Source organism: Trachypithecus francoisi, unplaced genomic scaffold (genome assembly GCF_009764315.1).
Source record: "Trachypithecus francoisi isolate TF-2019V2 unplaced genomic scaffold, Tfra_2.0 Contig01474, whole genome shotgun sequence".
Classification (NCBI taxonomy): domain Eukaryota; kingdom Metazoa; phylum Chordata; class Mammalia; order Primates; family Cercopithecidae; genus Trachypithecus; species Trachypithecus francoisi.
The window spans coordinates 23036410-23053408 of NW_022681435.1; the positions used below are offsets into that span (position 1 = coordinate 23036410).

Genomic DNA, 16999 nt, shown 5'->3' on the forward strand with positions numbered 1-16999 from the left:
CTAACATGGTGAAACCCCATCTCTACTAAAAATACAAAAAAATTAGCCAGGCGTGGTGGCAGGCGCCTGTAGTCCCAGCTATCCGGGAGGCTGAGGCAGGAGAATGGCGTGAACCCGGGAGGCGGAGCTTGCAGTGACCTGAGATTGTGCACTCCAGCCTGGGCGACAGAGCAAGACTGTCTCAAAAAACAAAACAAACACACACACACTTAGGCTGTGCAGTGAGATATTCTGTAACAAAAGTCAAGAAGGTGACTCGGGCTGTTGTATTTTACGTAAAGGTCTTCTCTGGCTGGGGAGTCTGCATTTGTGTGTGACACTGAGATATGAGTCCCTCTCTAATTAGTTGTTGGATAGTAGTTACTTCTGAATATTTGATGTTCTGGTCCTTGAAAGCAGGAAGACTTTGTGTCACCATGACTGTCTTCTGGGCTAGAACTTCTGTATGTACCTGTCAGGCATCTGGGGGAATCTTTTGATACTCCCAGCAGGCCAGGGTCCTTTGTTGGAACCAGCATTTGGATTTTGCCCCAAAAGAGCAGGCACATCCATCCCAGGTGCTCTACTTGGAATTTTCTGATTACAGTAGGTGCTCTCTGATCCCACAGAAGAACCCACAGATGTCTTTCTGGTTACTACATTGCCCCTGCCTGCCTACCCTATCCATGTCTGGCCAGTGGCCTTCCTCTTTGGTCATCCTCGTCCTCCTGATGGCCCAGTTAATGCTGGAGATAAAGCTGACTGGATGGCCCATGGCACCTTCTCTTGGGAGCTAACTGAAGACTGAAGAGAACACGTCTAGGCTTTTTTTCTCTCCTGCCAAGAAACTTTCTGCAGCATGTAAGGCTTTCTGTAATTTAGCCCTGCCTGCACTTCTGACTCTTGCTAGTCCCACCAGACATCCTTTACCCCAGCCATATTGAACTAGAAGTTTCTGGGACTTACCTTCACACCTGGCTTTTGCTACTGCTTTTATCTGATAAGTGTACCTCAGGCTGTGTCCTTCTCGGCAAATATCTGCCTTCGAAGCTCACCCACAGGGCCACCTTATTTCTGCAGAAGTTTCTGAGCCTTCTCCTACGGAAGTAATCAGCATTGTCTTTGCATTCCTGGTGTGCATCCGTGCACACATCTGTCTTGGCACCTCTGATGCTCTGCCATACATGCTTGGTTACACTGCCCTGCCCGCTTCTCCCCTAGACCACAGTCAGTTCCAGGGCGGATACCTTTTGATGCCTGGCATGGCACTTGGCACTTGGCATGCTGTGCTTGAAGTAGCACTGGGAAGACAGGCTTCCTTGTGAAAACTGCACTTAGGTGCTAGGAGCGCATGGACTTCACTGGCTATCTGGTCCTGGGCAAGTCAGTTAACTTTTAAGATGTCAGCTTCTCATCTGTAAGGTGGGACTAAGGATAGAATAAATGAAAGAGAAGCAAATGGCAGGATCCATGTAAAGTGGACAGCATGGTGGTACCTGACCAGTAATAAGTGCTTAATGAATATATGTGTTTTAAACTTATCTTTAAATAGGTGAAACATGCTCACGCCACACAGTTCAAAAGACACAGTCGTGTACACAGAACTTCTGTGAGGGGTCTTCTGCCCCTCCCCAGGGAAGCTCACCACTACTGTCTTCTGTGTCTTTTAAACAAGCACAGGCATCTGTGTGATTATTTTCTAGGAGGACGAGTGACTTCCTTCTAGAAGTATAGTATAATGTGATTATATTTTTCAGGTTACTTTTTTCCACTTGATATCTTATTTTTCAAAATGCCTGAATAATGTTTCATTTTGTGAATGTATCGTAATTTAACCAATCTGCAGCCATTTGCTAACATGAATGATGCTGCAGTGGCCATGAGTGTAGCTGCATCATTTCACACATGTACGTTTATCTGTAAGGACATTTCAGTTTTAAAATAATTTCAGTCTTAGCGGAAATGTTTCAAAACAATACAAGGAATTCCCATATACCCTTCATCCATATTCCCCCAAATGTTAACATTTTACTACATTTGTTTTCGCTGTTTACCTATATTTTTCCTGAATTGACTAAGAGTGACTTGTAGATATAATGCCCTTTTAACTGTAGATAACTTTAGTGTCTATTTCCTACAAGCAAGGACATCCTTGTACATAATCATAGTAAAATCATCAATATCAGGAAATTAAAATTGACCTAGAACTATTTATTGTCCACTGTACCGACCTTGTTGAAATTTTATCATTGGTATCAGTAATGTACTTGATAACAAATGAAAAGGATTTTGTAAACAGTTACACTTTCCTTTTGGTGAAAAGGAGTAAGTTTTGATAAACAGTTAACTTCCATGTAGTCATGTAGATTTACCTTCTAGGAGCAATTATTGGAGCACCTGTTTCCCCACAGCCTTTTCAAGAAATTATCAAAATTTGGGGACTTTTTTTTACTCATCTGATAGGTTAGAAAATGGTGTCTTCCGAGACGGGCGGATCACGAGGTCAGGAGATCGAGACCATCCTGGCTAACACGGTGAAACCCCGTCTCTACTAAAAATACAAAAAACTAGCCGGGCGAGGTGGCGGGCGCCTGTAGTCCCAGCTACTCAGGAGGCTGAGGCAGGAGAATGGCGTGAAACCCGGGAGGCGGAGCTTGCAGTGAGCTGAGATCCGGCCACTGCACTCCAGCCCGGGCGACAGAGCAAGACTCCGTCTCAAAAAAAAAAAAAAAAGAAAATGGTGTCTTATTGTATGTTGAATTTGCATTTTTTTTACAGGGAGTAAGGTTGAGAGCTTTTCATGTTAAAGAGTACCTGTATTTTCCTATAAGACTAACTCTTGACTTCTTTTGTCCATAGGTATTAAAGATGATAGTATTTTGTGACCTGTATTTGTGGGATACAGTTTACTCCTAGACAACACAAATTTGAACTCCAAGGTCCACTTATATACAGGTTTTATTCCGCCTCTGCCACCCCGAGAGAACAAGACCCCCAACTTCCTCAGCCCACTCAACATGTAGACAGAGAGGAAAACCACTCCACTTAATGAATCGGAGATGTATTTTCTCTTCTTTATGCTTTTCTGAATAACGTTTTTTCTCTAGCTTTATTGTAAGATTACAGTATATAATATGTATAAGATACAAAATATGTGTTAACTGTTGATGTCACTGGCAAGTCTTCTGGTCAGCAGGAGGCTATTGATAGTTAAGTTTTTGGGATATCTTATAGGCAGATTTTAAACTGCATCGGGGGTCAGTGCCCCTAACCTCAGAGTTGGTCAAGGGTCAGTTGTACTTTTTTTTCTAATTTGTTTACCTTTTTGAGCTGAAAAACTTTTTTAACTGGGGAGAAATTTATACATATATATATGTAGCTAAGTTTGTCAATATTTAATGACTTTGGGCTTGGGTGATATTTAGACTTCATCACGGACATTATGGATCACTTTCTCTTATATCTGACTTTTATAATTTAATAGGTTTTTTTTTTTTTTTGAGACAGGGTCTCACTTTGTTGCCCAGACTGCAGTGCAGTGTCACGATCATAGCTCACTGCATCCTCGACCTCCCAGGCTGAAGCGATCCTCCTGCCTCAGCCTCCCGAGTAGTTAGGACTATAGGTGTGCACCACCACACCTGGCTAATTTTGTTGTTTTTATTTTTGTAGAGACAAGAGTCTTGCTATATTGCCCAGGCTGGTCTTGAACTCCTGGCCTGGAGCAGTCCTCCTGCCTTGGCCTCCCAAAGTGCTGGTATTACAGTCATGAGCCACTGTGCTTGGTCATAATTTAATGTTTTAAACTAAATCTTTGATTTAATCTTTTATATATGTATATATATACTTATTGAGATGGAGTTTTGCTCTTGTTGCCCAGGCTGGAGTGCAATGGTACAATCTTGGCTCACCATAACCTCTGCCTCCCGGGTTCAAGTGATTCTTCTGCCTCAGCCTCCTGAGTAGCTGGGATTACAGGCATGTGCCACCATGCCCAGCAAATTTTGTATTTTTAGTAGAGACGGGGTTTCTTCATGTTGGTCAGGCTGGTTTCGAACTCCCGACTTAAGGTGATCCACCCATCTCAGCCTCCCAAAGTGCTGGGATTACAGGCGTGAGCCACCGCACCTGGCCTTACTATTTGAAGAGGAAAGCTACTGCCCAGCTCCAGGAAAGCTTGCCATGTGGGATTGCAGATCTAGCTTTCCGGATCTTTCCATTTGTCAGAGTTGGGAATCTGGATTCCATTTTCTTTTTTAACATTGTGTGGGTGAAACAAAACATATGCAGGCCAGATTTGGAGACAGCTTCAGGACTTCCAGTTCGTAGTCTCTGTTCTAGTCTATTCCCAGATATTAGAACCTGGTGGCAGATTTAGATTGTCATCCTGCGTAACTTGAGATATAGTTTCATTTTGGTTTGGAAAAAAATCTGATTTCTGGGGAATGGTGTCCTAATTTTTACTAGTAGATATCATAGTCTCTCAGACCCTTTTATACCTTGCATTTTTGATTTGTCATGATAAGGCCTTTAGGTAATTATGCATATTTCTGAATTAATTTTTATCTATTAATTTTAAGCAGTCTTAAATTTTAGATATCTTTATGCACTATCACCACAAATGTCTCACCTTTTAAAACCAGTTCCCTTATTTCCTTGTCCATATTTACCCCCATGATTTGTGTTTGTGCCTTTCTTTGTTTTTATTTACATTCTGTCACTGTGTTTAAAAAATGTATTATTTTTCGTTCTTTTTTTCTACCTTTCTTTCTTTCCTTTTTTTCTCTTTGAGACAGGGTCTGGCTCTGTCACCCAGGCTGGAGTGCAGTGGTACAATCATAGCCCACTGCAACTCCTGTGTCCTGGGCTCAAGTCATCCTTCCACCTCAGCCTCCTGAGTATGTGGGACCACAGGCATGCACCACCACACCCAGCTAATTGTTTTAAAATTTTTTCTGTAGAGACAGAATTTTGCCATGTTGCCCATACTGATCTCAAACTGCTGAGCTCAAGCTATCTGTCTGCCTTAGCCTCCCAGAGTGTTGGGATTATGGCCGTGAGCCACTGTGCCCAGCCCACCTTTCTTTTTTATGTGAATTACTCTTGCAAAGAATATTGTATTCGAGAAAGTACGTTTTCTATCTTTACAGATTTACTTGCATATATGGAGAAATTCCTTATATTTAGTGATAAGAGAGAAGGAAACAGGTTTTCTTTTTCCCTAAGAAAACTGTGTTGGTACAGACACAGTTAAATAAACTTTATTTAAAATGTTCTGGTGAATTTCATTAATGTGGCCAAAATCTTTCTGATTTCATGTGGATTCATTATGTGAGTTATCTGTATAGTCACTGTAGATGCTACCTTAATTTCAGATGAATAAGTCTAATCAAAATTTTTAAAAATAAAGTGATTATAAGTTTTAGTTACCTGCATTCAACCAAATTCTCAAAAATATTAAATGGAAAATTCCAGAAATAAACAGTTCATAAGCTGTAAATTGCTTACCATTTCCCCGTCCACTGTCCTGCTCCATCCCGAGAGGGGTGAGGGAGACACAGGTCATCCCTTTGTCCCACGCACTCATGCTGCTGCATTCGCCACTCAGTAGCTGGCTTGGTTCTCAGATGGAAAGCCGTAGTATACATAGGGCTCCCTACTATCTGGGCTTTCAGGCATCCACCGGGGTCTTGGCACTGTTTCCTGCTGCAAACAGAGGGACAGGTGTACTTACTTTATTTCCATCAATTTGTGATTTTTTTTCTATTAGAAATAGTTTTAAACTTGATTCAAAATTGAATAGTATGAGGCAGATCCACTTATATTTCATCATTAATTGATACATACTATTTATTTGTCTTAACTATTTACAAATTTCCTTTTATAGCATATGAATTTACCATTTCTTAATATTTGCATTTCTCTTATTTTTTATTGGTGATATCCAGTAGGCCCGATAAATACTTACGCCAGCGGCATTCCTTCTCTTCCCGTTCCCTGCGTTAAGCATGGGGTCATTCGATCCCATCTACTTTCATTTTCATTGAGAGGGAGCCGACTGTGTCCTGGTGCTACTGGACCTACAGAATCGATCACCTTCTCAGTGGGCGCTCTTTCTCAGACACTGTGAATTGTGTTTTCCCCGACTGTTAGGGCTTTCAGCGAGATTAACTCATAGCCCTCGATAATGTCAGTGATCCTGGGAATTCCAAGCTTTCCCATAACTGATCATGTGTGCAGCTTTCCGTCGGGACCGCAGGGGGCCCTGGACCCGACACTGGGCGGTGCGTCCAGGCCAAGCGGGACGTGTCCTCTCCCTTCGCAGGCTCCATCCGGGAGGAGAACGGCGTGCGCTGGCATGTGTGTCCCTACTGCGCCAAGGAGTTCCGCAAGCCCAGCGACCTGGTGCGCCACATCCGCATCCACACCCACGAGAAGCCCTTCAAGTGCCCGCAGTGCTTCCGCGCCTTCGCGGTGAAGAGCACGCTGACAGCCCACATCAAGACGCACACCGGCATCAAGGCGTTCAAGTGCCAGTACTGCATGAAGAGCTTCTCCACCTCGGGCAGCCTCAAGGTGCACATCCGCCTGCACACAGGTACGGCCTCAGGGCTGGGCCCACATGGGCACTGGCCACTGGGGCGGCACACAGTACTGCACACATGTATCAAACACAGGTATGGCACACAGTAGGCGCACAGGTACTACACACAAGTACTGCCCACAGGGATTGCACAAAGTATCACACACATTACTGCGCAAAGGTGTGGGCCGCAGTGCTGCACCCACACAGGTACTGCCCACAGGTACCAAACACAGATACTACACACAGTACCCCACACAGCACTGTGCACAGGTACTGCACACAAGTACTGCCCACAGGAACCGTGCAGTACTGCACACAGTACCTAACACAGCACTGTGTACAGGTACTGCACATAAGTACTGCCCACAGGGACTGCAGACAGTACCGCACATAGTACTGAACACAGTACTGCTCACAGGTATGGCCCACAGTGCTGCCCCCACACAGGCACTGCCCAGAAGTACCAAACACAGGTACTGCACATAGTACCCAACACAGCACTTTGCACAGGTGCTGCTCACAAGTACTGTCCTCAAGGACTGCACACAGTATTGCACACAGGTATGGCCCACAGTGCTGTACCCACACTGGTACTGCCCACAGAGACTGCACACAAAGGCAGGTACGAGACACAGTACTACACACAACTATGGCCCACATGCTGCAACAACATGGGCCCTGGCCACAGGGGCTGCACACAGTACCAAACACAGGTATTACACACAGGTACTAAACTCAGTATCAAGCACAGTACCAAACAGTACTAAATACAGGTACCACACACAGGTACCAAACACAGTACCACACACAAGTACAGCCTGCAGTGCTGCACCCACACAGGCATTGCCCACGGGGACCACACACGGTACCAAACACAGGTTCTGCACACAGGTACTAAACTCAGTCTCAAACACAGTACCAAACACAGTACTAAATACAGGTACTGCACACAGGTACCAAACACAGTACCACACACAAGTACAGCCTGCCATGCTGCACACACACAGGCATTGCCCACAGGGACCACACACAGTACCAAATACAGGTACTGCACACAGGTACCAAACTCAGTGTCACACACAGTACCAAACACAGTACTGCACACAAGTACCAAACACAATACTAAATACAGGTATCGCACACAGGTACCACAGTACCACACACAAGTACAGCCTGCAGTGATGTACCCACACAGGCACTGTCCACAAAGATCACACATGGTGCCAAACACAGGTACTGCACACAGGTACCAAGCATAGTACCAAACACAGTACTGCACACAAGTACCACCCACAGTACCAAACAGTACTGCTCACAGGCATCATGTGCAGTACCAAACACAGTACTGCACACAGTACCAAACAGAGTACTGCACACAGGTACAGCCTGCAGAGCTGCACTCACACAGGCACTGCCCATAGGGACCACACACAGTACCAAACACAGTACAGCACACAGGTACTGCACACAGGTATGGCCTGCAGTGCTGCACCCACACAGGTACTGGCCACAGGGACCACACAGTACAGTGCATAGGTACTGCACACAGCTACTGCACATAGTACCAAGCACAGGTACCAAATACAGGTACTGCACACAGGTACCAAACTCAGTGTCACACACAGTACCAAACACAGTACTTGCTTACTGCACACAGTAAGCAATACAGTACTAAACACTACCGTGCACAGGTAATGTGCACAGGCACCGCACATAGTACCAAACACAGTACTGCATACAGTACCCAACACAGTACTAAACATAGTATACACAAGTACTTACTGCCCACAGACACTGTATACAGTATCATGCACAGTACTGCACACAGTACCACATACACAGTACCACACTTAGGCACCAAAGACAGTACTGCACACAGGTACCAAACAGTACTGCCCACAGGTACTGCACACAATACCCAACATAGTGCTGCAGACAGGTACTGCCCACAGGGACTGCACACAGTACCACAGACAGTACTGCACTTAGGTACCAAACACAGTACCAAACATAGTACTGCACACAGGTACCAAACAGTACTGTGCACTGGTAACGCACACAGTACCAAACACAGTACCACATATAGGCACCTCACACAGTACCAAACAGTACTGCACACAAGTAGTACATAGAGTACCACAGTACTGCACACAGGTACTGCATATAGTACCAAACACAGTACTACACACAAGTACTGCCCACAGGGACTGCATACAGTACCACATACAGTACTGCATATAGTACCACACACACAGTACTGCACTTAGGTACCAAACACAGTGCTGCACACAGGTACCAGTGCTGCCCACAGGTACTGCCCACAGGTACTGCACACAGTACCAAACAGTACTGCACTCAGGCATCATGCACAGTACTGCACACAAGTAGTGCATACAGTACCAAACACAGTACTACACACAAGTACCACACGTGGTACCAAACACAGTGCCACACACAGGAACTGCCAATAGGTACTGCACACAGGTGTGGAGAAGGGATTGAGTTGTAGCACCTGGGGGAGCAATAACTGACTACTTGGAGGATGCATTTCTGTCTTTTCATCAGCACTTGTTGAGTCTTTTCTATAGGCTGGGCATGAGGTATCTACAGGTAAAGAAAACAGGTGCAACCTTGATCTCCATGGAGCTAAGGATTTGCTGGGGGAGGCATTAAAAACAAGCAACACTTATAAATGAACATAGAATTACAGAGGTTGAAAAGAGACTTCTGTCCGTATCAGATTTAGATTTAGACTGAGTGAGCCTTTCTGAGGACACAACGTGTAATCTATGTTTGATCTGGGAAGACCTGAAGACTGTAGCTGGGCCAGGGGAGGACCAGGGACCTGTTTGTATTGAGGCTTTCTAATCAGTATTAAAGTGTGAAATCTTTCATTATGGAGCTCCATTTTTTTAATGACATATTTATTGAGATGTGATTTACATATCGTAGTATGTACCATTTTAATGTGTACAATTCTGAATTGAACACCCTGCACCACTGTCCGATTTTGGAACGTTTTTATCACCCTGCAAAGAAACCCTGTACTCATTGGCAATATCTCCCAAATTCCCTCAGGGATCCTCCTCTGGGCTGAAAATGTGGATGAGTATTTGACAAAGCTGAAGTTACTCAATTTTGTTGTATGTGTTTCTTTGGAATTTACATTTTCGTTTGCTAATAAAATTGTAAAACAAGGAAATATTCTTTAGAAATGGGGCACAGTAGTAAGAGGATCATTAAGATATTAGTACTATTATCATCATTTACAATCAGTGACAACTACTATTTACTGTTTATTTGCAAAATGTGAGACATTGCTAAGTGCTGTTTAAACATTAGCTTAAGTAATCTCAGCAGCAGCCCTGGAGGCAGGTGTCCTTAAGCCACTTTACAGATGATGACACAAGAGAGGGAGCATCCTTACATACTGTAAAGTCCTTAAGAACTACTATCCATATTTTACAATGTAAGACTTTGTCCTAAAAATACTAAATGTTCTTTTTTAACTTAAAATGCTCTCATTACATGCCTTAATATCTGTAATATGCACTGTATACAAACAAGGGACAATAATTTACAATATCCATTAAATTATAAGCATGGCTTAATAAATTGAAGGTTCAAATCAGTATTGGAAGTACTAACATTTTATGTTGGCATTTGCTGTTGAGATGTAATTTCTGGAAATAATTCTAAAATGTGATTTCATTTTTATTAGGAGTTAGACCTTTTGCTTGTCCTCACTGTGACAAAAAATTTCGAACCTCGGGCCATAGGAAGACTCACATTGCTTCCCACTTTAAACATACGGAATTAAGGAAAATGAGGCACCAGCGTAAACCTGCAAAGGTTCGTGTTGGCAAGACGAACGTTCCAGTCCCTGATATTCCTTTGCAGGAACCAATTCTCATAACTGACTTAGGTAAGATGGATTGTAGGATGTCTTTACAATTTATCGAGTACTATTTTCTTTGGTATTTTGTGAATTGTGTATGCACATTATGGTCTGTGTAGTTAAATAGTTTTTTGGGCATAGTATTAATGAAGTCTGTGTTAAGCCTTGTTTTGCTTTATGGGCCGGTATGTTTTACAATCAAGATTAAAATCTAAGTTGTATCCAAACTACTACTCAAATTGTTTTCTTGGATTAGAGACAAATAATGTGTAAGTGAAAACAGTAGTGTGTAAGTCCTCATTGAAGAAACATTGCTACCTCAGTGGAAGCATCAAAAATGACAAGTGGTTTTTATGTGAAACACACAGTGCACGTTGTAGTTTTCATCTTTAGGTTCTTTGTGCTGTGTTACAGATTATTTGGTTTACTTTAATCTTTGGATTAAAAAGGAAAAGAAAAATCTGCCTGCTTTTCTTTTTAGGTTCAGTGTTATTATAACCAACCCAAACTATGATTTTGTTAACGATCTAGAAAGAAAACACTGCTTGTTAGAATCTTCAGAAAAATTATATTTGTCAGTGCTAGAACAAAACTTAAGAAACCTCATTGTCTTAATTTGTTTGAGCTCCTGAATCAAAAATACCACTAACTGTGTAGCTTGTAAATACTAGAAGTTTACTTCTCACAGGTCTAGAGGCTGGGAAGTCCAAGGTCGTGGTGCTGGCAGATTGAGTGTCTAGTGAGGTCTCTCTTCCTCACAGATGGTGCCTTCTGGCTATGTCCTCCCAAAGGTCCTACCTCTTACTACATGAATTTTGGGGGACCACAAACATTTAGGCCATAGCACTTATTAATGTGTGAATTTACATTTTTATGCAGTTTCTGTATTTCACTACTTTCCTGGGAAAGATAATTCAATCTATAAGCAAAATTAATATTAAACAAAATATAATTCCTTTATTCTAAAGCATAACCTTTATTTACAATAATTGCAAATTATTGTATAGAGAGATTTTAGATTGTTAAAAATTTGGGGCCACCAATAAGATGATCAACAGCCATAAACTAGTGTGAATCTGAGAGTTTAACTTCAAAATATATAAACCAAAAAAATTCAAAGAAAGGAAATACTCAAATTCTCAAGTGTAGTGAAAGATCCTCAGTTAGACAGGTCAACTTAAATAAACACCTAAAACTGAAGATTTGAGCACACAAATCAAAAGGGTTACTTAATAGCTTTATAGAATCTTTTGCCTTAAATCACACACTTTTAATTATGCATAAAACAGAAGTTGATCACATTCTAGGATACACAAAAATTTCAGTAAATTCTCAGAAGTTGATTTTGTGTAGGATACAATCTTTGATTACAGTTCACTGAAAAACTTATAAAATAGCCATCCAAAATTTCATTACATGAAAAGAAGGACTCAAAACAGATACTACATACTACAGATAGGAGTATTATATAAACAGATTGAATGGACCAAAGCTGTCCTAGGAAAAATTAAGACTTTTGAGTGTTATCAGAAAATAAGACAGATTGAAAATAAGTAAAATATTTAACTTAAAAAACTAGGAAAATTAAAAGAAAGTAGCAGAAAGGAATTAATACAGCAGTTCCCAACCTTTTTGTCATCAGGGATTGGTATTACAGAAGACAATTTTTCCGCATATGGGGGATCAGGTGAGGGGAATGGTTTCAGGGTAGAACTCTTCCACTGAGATCATCAGACATTAGATTCTCAGAAGGAGCGCGCAGCCTAGATCCCTCACATGCACAGTTCACAATAAGGTTTGCACTCCATGAGAATCTAACGTGCCGCAGATCTGACAGGAGGCAGAGCTCAGATGGTAAAGCTCACTCACCTGCTGTTCACCTCCTGCTGCGTGGCCCAGTTCCTAACAGGCAGCCTGGGGCTTGGGGACCCCTGAATTAGTACATATAATGGAATTGGAGATAGAAGACAAAACTGTAGTGAACTGAAGTTTTACAAAACTTATAAAAATGAACAGAAAAAATAGATGACTTGTCACTAATAAAGAAATGTGAGAAAACATAGTATTAGGAATGAGAAGGAAATTGTAAGCACAGATACAAATGAGGTAACAATTGTTTGCAAACACTCTACAACTTTTTGCTAATATATTTGAAAATTTTGATGAATCTTCTAGAATAATATGCTTGGCAGAACTGACTGTAGAAGAAATAGAAAAGGAAATAGAAAAATGAATGTTTTCTAGAATAATATACTTGGCAGAATTGACAGTAGAAGACATAGAAAACTCCAAAATACACAACAAATTGACAAGATAGTAAAAGATCATCTTCTCCAAAACACCAGTCTGGCTGGGCGCAGTGGCTCACGCCTGTGATCCTAGCACTTTGGAAGGCCGAGGTGGGCGATCACTTGAGGTCAGGAGTTTGAGACCAGCCTGGCCAACATGGCAAAGCCCTATCTCTACTACGAATACATAAATTAGCCAGGCATGGTGGCAGGCAACAGTAATCCCAGCTACTCAGGAGGCTGAGCCAGGAGAATGGCTTGAACCCAGGAGGCAGAGGTCGCAGTAAGCCAAGATTGCACCACTGCACTCCAGCCTGGGGAACAAGAGTGAAACTCTGTCTCAAAAAAGTAAAAATTAAAAAAAGTCTGATAATTTGATATATGAATTATACTAAGCTTCCTAGGAACTATAATTATTATGGTATTTAACTGTTTTTGAGCATAGAATGGGATCAAAACCCCCTTGGTAGCTTAGTATACTTTGATATCCTTGGCCAGTTTTGGTTGCTTACAAAATGAAACAACAGACCAGTTTCTTCTTTCAGGTTGCCATAAATCAAGTTATATACCCATGGGTTTCTTGGCTTCAAGTTTTTGAATCTTCAGTTGAGTTAGAGTCTTGACTCTTCAGACATGTTTCGGGGTTAAAATGGGATATATTTTGCTTATTGGCTTTACAGATGCCTGTATCTTAGACCAGATAGGGGAAGCTGAATTCTTTGGCTTAGGCTGATGGAGACATATGAGGGAAATGATTGCTAGAGGGAGTTTCACACTGTAAATTGTAAAATATTGTAACTTTGTCTTATGCTTAATTTTGTTATTTGTATTTGTGTTCATCTCTTCTCTCAGACTCCGGGCTCCTTAGAGGCTATAGAAAAGACTTGGCTGTCACAGTCTTTGGGGGACAGAGTTTGATCAAAACATGGTGAGATGAGGTTTAGCATAGAGTAGTGTTATGAGAGTAAGTGAAAGTAGAATGCTCATTGAGGAAGCTAGCGCTAGTCTAAGGAGTCCTTGACTGAGAGCACTGTAGAAGAGGAAACCTGTGTCCAGGGTTCTGCCATGACTCTTTTTGAGAACCAGGCATGGCATTCAGTCTGCGTGTCCTGGCATGTGTATCCTAGGGAAGGTGGTGGGCATGGACTGGATGCCTGCATTTTTCTTCTTTTTTCTTTCCTTTCTTGAGACAGAGTCTCTGTCACCCAGGCTGGAGTGCAGTGGTGCGATCTCGGCTTACTGCAACCTCTGCCTCCCAGGTTCAAGCGATTCTCCTGCCTCAGCTTCCTGAGTAACTAGGACCACAGGCCTGTGCCACCATGCCTGGCTAATTTTTGTATTTTTGTATTTTTATTTTTATTTTTAAGTAGAGACGGGGTTTCTCCGTGTTGGCCAGGCTGGTCTCAAACTCCTGATCTCAAGTGATTCGCCCACCTCGGCCTCCCAAAGTGCTGGGATTACAGGCCTGAGCCACTATGCCCAGCCTGCATTTTTCTCTTTTGAGCAGAACGAGTTCTTAGGAAAAAATGAGACTGTGCTGTCAAGCACAGGGTGGTGTTAGAGCTGCTCGGAGAGAGGTCTTTGACACAGCTCTGATTGTCCAGAAGGCTTGTGAGATGAGAAAAGGCTTGGCAGTCTTAGGGGTTGTGCTGTGTGGATTATATCACAAGGGAGAGTTCTGAATACTTTTTGAAAAGTAAGCAGGGTTGTGATGCAAGCTTCAGGAAGCATAGGTGAATTTCCTTAAATCTAATAATGAGCTAAGTGAAATTGGTTGGGCTGTCAGATTCCCTCCAGCTTTGTAATTGTTTCACTGTTGCGATTGGTGGCAGTGGAAAAAGAAGCGAAGATGCAAGTTTAAGAGACATGGGAGTGGTGCTGATCATCAGGACTGGCAGATGCCAAGTACAGGAGAGGGAAGGGAACTCTCAGAGGTCTGGGGCTCCCCAGCCTTAGGGACCAGGAGAAGACTGTTCCAGGCATGCAACTAGGAAAGCTGGGAGAAGTGAGTTTTAGGGGAAGAAATTGAAATGGAATCCGTATTTTTATGGAAAGTAGGGAAAACAGAGTGTGTTCAGAGGTGCATCGTGCTAATCATTGCATAGAAGTTAAGGTACAACTGAGGGAGGAGAGAGGACTGGAAATGGAGAGCTGTAGGCAGAGGACAGAATCTTGGCCAATGCTTCCTTGTCTGGGCAGAAGGAGCAGCTCGAGGCCGACAGAGGCTGATAGAAGACCGTGTACATCTTCTCTTAGCGTTCCAAGTGACTCTTAAGGCATTCGAAAGTTTACCTCTAAGTTTGTCCTGAATTCCTGATATAATGCAGTAGCTTGATCAAGTCATATTTATTAGATGGTCAACCTGAAGGAATTCTTTATTTAGTAAATGTATATAAAATGTGAAATATTTAAATTAGTAATTTTGTTGTTTGTAGATATCCCTTTAGTGATATCTGTGAAAACACTAACCTTTGTAGAACAAAAGATCGTGTTGTAGTCACTTTTGTTTTCAGTTTATTATAGTACCTACTGTGCAGTATTCATACTGAATAAACAAGGTATTAAAATATTGCTTCTCCTGAATTTTGGACATAGTTACGTACATTCCATGTCAACAAATGCCCATATAGAAAGTAAATGTAGAAATTCATTAAAAATTGGCTGTGGAATCAATGGAAGTAATTGTGACTAGATATTTCTCATGTTGAAAAAATGAACATTAATATATATTAATTTATAATGTTTATATTAATTTATAAATTAATTTGTAAGGTTATATTATAAATATATTAATTTATTATGTTTCCCCATAGGTATTCTTTGAATAGCCAGTTCCTAACACAATTAAAATAGTTGCAACATTAGAGTCTAACATCAGAATTTTCATCTTCTGGGTAAAACATATGCCTTGTGATATTTAATTTTATTACTAGCATTGACAGTGAATTATGTCTGCTTTTCTTTTGGTTTGTAGGTCTTATCCAGCCCATTCCAAAAAACCAGTTTTTCCAAAGCTATTTTAATAATAATTTTGTTAATGAAGCAGATAGACCATACAAGTGTTTTTACTGTCATCGTGCATATAAAAAATCTTGCCACCTTAAACAACACATCAGGTAAGGTAACGGATTCACAGGTGGAAATTTAGTATAATTAAACTGACTTAGTGACCTGATGACTTCTAGAAGTATTTAGGATGGTAGCATTAGCTTTTAGTATTTAAGATGTCTCATTTGACTCCAAAACATTTATTGGTAATTAATATTTTTATTCTTTAATGTCTTGACTAAAATATTCTACAGAATTGCCCCGGAATTTATGTATATGCTCATTAAATTTCAATGTTTGCAATTTCCAAGAAATATCAAAGAAGTATTTGGTTTATTGTTAGACTTCGTTTGGTTTTCATATGTGTTTATTGGACTTTAAATTAATTCTTAGTTTTAGCCACAGTGAAAAGGAAGTCAAACCTTGATCATGAGAGACAGTGTGATGTCATGAAAAAAGTATAGAACTTCGAAAAAGACTTGGCTTCTAGCTTTGTCTCAGTCGTGTGACTTGAGGCAGTTGGCTTAAGCACTCTTGAGTCTCAGGCTTCCTCACCTTTAAATGTGGAAAGCTCCGGCATTGCTGCTTAACTTTAAAAAAATGTGATGATGAAGTGAAGCGAAATGCAAGAGTGCATTCTAGTCACAAAGCATTATAAAAGTATAAGAAACTTATTCATTAAAATATGTATTTTTTTTTAAGATCCCATACAGGTGAAAAGCCTTTTAAATGTTCTCAGTGTGGAAGGGGCTTTGTTTCTGCAGGTGTGCTCAAAGCACACATCCGAACACACACAGGACTGAAATCTTTCAAGTGTCTGATATGTAATGGGGCTTTCACTACCGGTGGCAGCTTACGGCGACACATGGGCATCCACAACGACCTTCGTCCCTATATGTGTCCCTATTGTCAGAAAACATTTAAGACTTCACTAAATTGCAAAAAGCACATGAAAACCCACAGGTGGGTGTAATTCTGATGGTCACTCTTCATCATCTTTATAATTTCCAGTAGATGGTGGGGAGTGTTTTTAGGAAATAATTGTCTTTGATTCTTACATGATTATTTCTAGCTTGTACTAGATGGGCTCAAGAAATGTACGTATTAGTGTCTAAGGATCTAATGGGAGCCATAGACTGAAGCATTAGCATTTTCATTTTTAATTGAATAATGAAGCAGTTTATATTCTGTAAAGCTCTC

The 16999-nt window shown here is 41.4% G+C and overlaps 1 protein-coding gene across 5 annotated transcripts in view; it reads left to right on the forward strand.

Annotated features, from left to right (window-relative positions):
- The window catches only part of ZNF236 (zinc finger protein 236), a 150760-nt gene that overhangs the window by 66181 nt on the left and 67580 nt on the right, over positions 1-16999 (forward strand). For all 5 annotated transcript variants that reach the window (XM_033176194.1, XM_033176180.1, XM_033176173.1 and 2 more), the window contains 4 exons: positions 6305-6577; positions 10287-10490; positions 15726-15867; positions 16502-16762. In XM_033176194.1, the coding sequence (XP_033032085.1) occupies positions 6305-6577; positions 10287-10490; positions 15726-15867; positions 16502-16762 (880 nt within the window). The remainder of the gene's footprint in view (positions 1-6304; positions 6578-10286; positions 10491-15725; positions 15868-16501; positions 16763-16999) is intronic.